Below are 6,647 nucleotides of genomic sequence, written 5' to 3'. Positions count from 1 at the left end.
TATATTTATGTTTTATTATATTTTTATATTTTTTATATTTATATATTACATATATATTGTATATTTTATATATTTATATATTATATATTGTATATTTTATATATTTATATATTATATATTGTATATTTTATATATTTATATATTATATATATTGTATATTTTATATATATATATATATATTATATATATATATTGTATATTTTATATATATATATATATTATATATATATATTGTATATTTTATATATTTTATTATATATTTTTCCGATTTATGTAATAGGATTATATATTTGTTACAGTTGAAATACTGTTTAATACGAACCGAAAAACATTTATTAAATCGTCTCTAGATTTACTTATTATTAGAGCAGCTCGCGAATAGTTTGAGTAGTATGTGGACAGTTTAGCGAAAAACGAACAGCATGCAACAAATTGCTTAAAAAATAGCGAACAATGTTTGTTCGGGAAACGGTACATCGAACGATTTGTTTGTGAATTGGAAACGTGGCTGGATGTCTGTAAACATCGTTTACTCACTCTTAGGTATGTTAGACCAAACTAGACGATTATTTCCCTTCGGCTCTTCAGCCTACAAACACCGAGTGAAAACAAGATAGCAATTGTTTGCGAACTCCAGTGCAGATGCAATGCTGTTTCTGTCCAGTTTGGACCTGGCTTTGCGGTGAGTTCATAGGAGATAGAACTTGAATGCGACATTACTTGTCGCAGCTCTCAATGTATCTACATGTTTCGAGTTCGCAAATAGATTCTTTGATGTACAGTTTACCGAGCAAATAAGTGTTCGCTGTTGCAATTCGCTGAAACTGCTCGCAAATTGTTCCCCGACAACAGTGTGAACGCGGCATTTTGTGTATTGTGACACAGGATGAAGAAGGATCATTTCATTGAATCATTGAAGATTTTGAACGACAGTTTATTTAAATTATCAAAATCTCTGACATTTATTTTATCAATTTGATTAGTCGACTTTTATTTTGAATAAAAGCCGAAGATTCAGATAAATTAAGAAAGTATGTACCTACCTACAGTGAGCAACAAAAGTATTCGAACTGAAAATAATTGATTATACAAAAATTGTATAATAAATTGCAATTTATTAAAACAAATTGTTCTTATACTATTGTATATACATTTGATAAATGTATGGAAAGTTAGAGAAAAATTAAACTATAAGTAAACAAATTACATAACATCTTTCACGGATAAGTACATATAAGGCATATTCGAACAAAAGTATTCGAACGCAATTTTAATAGTCATAGAATGCAATATACGTGATTATATTACATTTTAATATCTAGTTGGGCCACACTTAGCTTTAATAACCTCTCAAAGACAATTTTTTTTCTATATTATTGATTAAGTTTTGGTAACACTTGAATCCATGGAGTGCCACACTGCTAAGATATTTTGTTTTAAAGAATCTTTACTCGTTATATTATTTCTTTTAAGTCTCCTATCGAGTTTTTCCCATAAATGTTCGATGGGATTTAAGTCAGGGCTCTGTGGTGGGCTGGGTAATGTACGGGGTACATTATCTAATATCCATTCTTGTACTATTTTGGCCGTATGTTTAGGATCTCGGTCCTGCTGGAAGCAAAAATTTCTTGACACATTTAATTTTTCGGCACTATTGATTAAATTTTCTTTTAAAATATTTAAATATTTAGTTTTATCTATGATTCCATCGATGAATACGAGATCTTCAGGCCTATTAGCGGACATGCAGCCCCATACCATTACGGAGCCTCCACCATGTTTCACAGTAGACTTCAAATTTTTTGAATCTAACTCCTTATTTGGCTTCCTCCATACTATTCTCTTACCATCGGACCCAAATAAATTGAATTTACTTTCATCCGAAAAAATAACAATGTTCCAAAAATTTATGTCCTTATTTATATACTCTTTGGCAAATTTTAAACGAAGTAATTTATTCTTCTTGCTAATGTATGGTTTCTCTCGTGGGACTCTATTATGGAAAATTGTTTTTCCATAACATTCTTCGACATAATTGGGCGTGTACTTCTTTATTAAAGTTTGTAACAACCATTGTTGCCAATTTTGGAGCAGATGTAAATTTTTCTTTATTTCACGCAGAAGCAATTTTTCTTCCCGTGGTATTAATTTTTTTGGACGCCCAGATCTTTGTTCATTTGCAACATTTCCGTTCGTATTATACTTTTTTTATTATATAATGAATTGTTGATTTGCTTCTGCTTGAAGAGAAGAGAAGCAATTTCTTTATATGATTTACCTTCTTTGTGCAATTCAACAATAATTTCTCGTTCGGGTTTACTTGTCTCTGACAAAAATAGTACAAGAATGGATCTTAGATAATGTACCCCGTACATTACCCACCACAGAGCCCTGATTTAAATCCCATCGAACATTTATGGGAAGAACTCGATAGGAGACTTAAAAGAAATAATATTAGTAAAGATTCTTTAAAACAAAACATCCTAGCAGCGTGGCATTCTATGGATTCAAGTGTTACCAAAAAGTTAGTCAATAGTATAGAAAATCGTCTTCCAGAGGTTATTAAAGCCAACTAAATATTAAAATGCAATATAATCACGTATATTGCATTCGATGACTATTAAAATTGCGTTCGAATACTTTTGTTATGCCTTATATGTACTTATCCGTGAAAGATGTTATGTAATTTGTTTACTTATGGTTTAATTTATCTCTAACTTTGCATACATTTAGCAAATGTATATACAATAGTATAAGAACAATTTGTTTTAATAAATTGCAATTTATTATACAATTTTTGTATAATCAATTATTTTCTGTCATGCCGTTCGAATACTTTTGTTGCTCACTGTATGTCAATCTGCACAGTGAACACCTATGATCGACCGCGGTAACAATAATCAGAAATTGAAGTTTGAAACTAAATCTTCTAAAATTAATCTTTCGTATTGTAAAATGTTTACAGGGCTGTCTCCCTAAAGTTACGAGTTGGTTACAATGCGAGAGCTTCACATTAGTATTTCTGGGCATGGCGATGGCTGGTATACAAGTATGTTTTCGTAGAATGTACAAGGTTTAAAATGTTTGAAATCTAATCGTACATGCGCGCGTATGTTTCAGACATTCGGTATAATAACTTCGGCTTTCCTTTGTCGAACGATAAGGGACATGCAAGCGGATTGAGATGCCAAAACTATAATACGAAACGAAGGAGAAACCAATTTCCAGTTCCCAGTTCGATTGGGCTTAAGAGGAAATCAAATGCATTATTTTAACGTTTCATCTGAGTTTCAACGATGCTGCAGTCGAAAATCGATCGAGGGAACAACGATTCACGTGATAATAAATAAACATTCCGAGAAAATTTCGCGGGAGATTCAACGAAACAGAATTCCTGCAGAATTTCTGGCAGATAGCTTATTTTTAAGAACATTCGATGGTTGCAACGTTTATTGTAGAGTATTGTAGAGTATTGAAAGCCGTGCTTTCTCGTAACCATCCCGTCCCTTGTATGTGTGCGTGTGTCTCGTTACAAAATATCGCGCGAAATTCGAACGAGAGAGATACGAATATTTACAATATTACAATATTAAGAATATTATAATATTAATATTACAATATTAAGAGTATTACAATATTAATATTGCAATATTAATAATATTATAATATTAATATTACAATATTAATAATATTATAATATTAATATTGCAATATTAAGAATATTGCAATATTAAGAATATTACAATATTAATATTGCAATACTAATATTACAATAAGAATATTACAATCTTAAGAATATTATAATATTAATATTACAATATGTATATATTAAGAATTAAGAGTATTACAATATTAATATTGCAATATTAATAATATTACAATATTAATATTACAATCTTAAGAATATTATAATATTAATATTACAATATTAAGAATATTACAATATTATTATTGCAATATTAAGAATATTACAATATTAATATTACAATTTTAAGAATATTATAATATTAAGAATATTGCAATATTAAGAGTATTACAATATTAATATTACAATATTAAGAATATTTACAATATTGTACATAAAATGTTGATATCTCTTTGTTGAAGTCAATCAACATTTACGATGTCATCTTGTGTGGTATTCATATTCGAAAATTTCGGAAAAGGAGATTTCCTTATACGTGAGATACCAGCTCGAAAATAGTAAATTTATAATTGTAGGTGAATCTGTAAATACACGTGTAAGTGGTTACGTATAATATTAAAACGACGTGAGGAGGCTCTAGGCGATAAAATATCCAGAGTCAGATAATAAAACGGAACCAACAAAGTTGTTCTTACATTCTTCGCGAAATTCACTTCACACGCAACAATCCGCGATGTCTGTAATCTGCGCCATTTTTAAAACGCCGTGATTTATACGTTGGCAAGTGCATATGTTCCAAACTACTTTGTTTACTACTATTTTTTACTGGGAAAACACACCGTCGAAGAATGAATGTACCCAATATCGATGTATACGTGTATGATTCATAATCCATATATACTGGCACAAATCAGTATCCAAATAAGACAAAACCAAAAAGCTCTATGTATTCTCTATGTCATAGTGTCTGCGGCAGTAAGAAGGTATTTTTGGTTTGTGAATAACGTTGTTCGGGCAAACAGAGAAGACAGATGTGTACATCTTACAATAATTCGCGCCAAATAGATAATACGATATATTAATACACGTACATACCTTGTGACGAGCGTATTTATCTCTGTTACATCTTTATTTTTCTGATGAAATTTGTTGGAAGATGTTTGACGTATTCATAAAATACGTTAGGAAAACAAATAAAATTATTGCACTCCATACATGGAAGTTCATTCATTTTTTTTTTTTTTTTTTTTTTTTTTTTTTTGTTAGACGATCCCTTTTATTGAACAAGCATATTAAAGAGAAGTAAAGAAAGTTGAGAAACGATGTTTTTCTTGCATATACAGAATATAAACGCTTTCTATAGGGTGGTCACTGAAAGACCGAATGACACAAAACAAAAATAACATTTACAAACACACGTTTCTTAAATTTTTTATTATTTTATTTGGAAATATAATTAATAGATTTTTTTCTATAACCTACAAGAAAAGAAAATAAAAAAGATTGAAAATGAACAAGTTATGACTTTTTCAAACCCTTGAGTTTTTCAGTGGCCACCCTGTATATACAGAATGTAAACATCGCAATATCATAGCGTGAGTCTACATCTTTCAATAGGTAGAAATTTATTTTACAAAAATAGCGAAATTATTGTATCGTATTTTATTTGTCACGAGAAGAAAAATGGTTAAAGGAATCACGAGTCGCAAATGTTTCATTCTCTTGAAAAACATTTTTAAAGTTTCATTAGCTCTTACATTGTGTTTATTAACATGTTTACATTTCACAATCAGATGTAAAGTAAAACAGTGTTACACATTAACGATGAAACAGGAAAAAAGTTCTTTAACAACTAAATTATCTGACGTGAAATAATCTAAATAGCACAAAATACTTAAAAATTTTGTGATATTAAATCTAATAAATTTGTGATACTCGAGAATTGTTTACTGTATGGGAACATGAGACAAATGAAAATTGAAGGATATCGACAGGAATATAGGAAGATTTGGTGTTACTACTTCCGGAGTAAATGTTAATGCTAAATTAAAAAGCGTGGAATTATGCTGTGGTGGTCGTGACATTTACTTTTCATACACCCTGCTAGTAAATATATCGATGCTAACTGATTACTTAACTATTACAATAAAAATGTAAAAGATATATATCTGACTTTATTATTTTATGTACATGTAAATTAAAAGTTACACATTTTACGGAACCAATCAAGTCGATAGTTTCACGTGAAAAAGATGTAAAAGCGAGAAATTTTTTTAACAAATACTACGAATAAAAGTACACGTTACGTTCGTTCACTCGTTGAACAGGTCTACAGTTTAGCAAGATAGGACCATCCGATGAGCAAATTTGTCGAAATTGTGCAACCTATAGCAAAGATTAATATGTATTAAATAACATAGAGGTATATTTGATTAATAATTGTTGCAAGTTTTACTTGAGACGATGATATCGCGATTGGCTCAGGCTGCAAGATCCACGTAACGATTTCGCTGCATGGTGGTTGAGTAAGAGAACCATTGTACGTATAATAATCCGTTTCAAAATATGGAAAGATCCACAGCAATGGAAACGGTGGGACGTGCACCTTCGTCCCTGGTTTAACGATTCGCCACAGATTTGTTATAACATGATCCAAATAAGAATTGTCCGCATTTGTAATCTATTGGTATTAATCAATACTTAATTTACATTAATTCACAACTAACTTAGCTTTAATTTGTAACTATTTAGATTGTTTAAAAATTGTAAACGATATAAATTTTGTTTTCAAATTGTATAACACTTTTTTTTATTATTTATATTAATCTACAACTAATTTAGCTTTTAATTTTTATTAACTATTTAGCGTTTTTAAAAATTGTAAACGATATAAATTTTGTTTTTAAATTGTATAAAACTATTTTTTTATTATTTATATTAATCTACAACTAATTTAACTTTTAATTTTTATTAACTATTCAGTTTTTTTTAAAATTGTAAA

The 6,647-nt window shown here is 29.3% G+C and overlaps 2 protein-coding genes across 4 annotated transcripts in view; one reads left to right on the top strand and one right to left on the bottom strand.

The window, feature by feature from the left end:
• The window catches only part of LOC122527643 (tetraspanin-11-like), a 16,789-nt gene extending 13,158 nt beyond the window's left edge, over positions 1–3,631 (top strand). For both annotated transcript variants that reach the window (XM_043652009.1, XM_043652008.1), the window contains exons 9-10: positions 2,966–3,049; positions 3,121–3,631. In XM_043652009.1, coding sequence (XP_043507944.1) covers positions 2,966–3,049; positions 3,121–3,183 — 147 coding nt within the window. In that variant the 3' untranslated portion in view covers positions 3,184–3,631. The remainder of the gene's footprint in view (positions 1–2,965; positions 3,050–3,120) is intronic.
• Positions 3,632–5,807: 2,176 nt separating this feature from the next.
• LOC122527644 (carbonic anhydrase 1-like) overlaps positions 5,808–6,647 on the bottom strand; it is a 5,991-nt gene continuing 5,151 nt past the window's right edge. For both annotated transcript variants that reach the window (XM_043652011.1, XM_043652010.1), the window contains exons 4-5: positions 6,102–6,326; positions 5,808–6,031 (exon numbers count right to left, since the gene is read on the bottom strand). In XM_043652011.1, the coding sequence (XP_043507946.1) occupies positions 5,930–6,031; positions 6,102–6,326 (327 nt within the window). In that variant the 3' untranslated portion in view covers positions 5,808–5,929. The remainder of the gene's footprint in view (positions 6,032–6,101; positions 6,327–6,647) is intronic.

Source organism: Frieseomelitta varia, unplaced genomic scaffold (assembly GCF_011392965.1).
Source record: "Frieseomelitta varia isolate USP_RPSP 00005682 unplaced genomic scaffold, Fvar_1.2 scaffold_229, whole genome shotgun sequence".
In the NCBI taxonomy this organism is placed as follows: domain Eukaryota; kingdom Metazoa; phylum Arthropoda; class Insecta; order Hymenoptera; family Apidae; genus Frieseomelitta; species Frieseomelitta varia.
The sequence above is the reverse complement of the archived record's forward strand: the minus strand, read 5'-3'. Positions and strand labels throughout refer to the sequence as shown.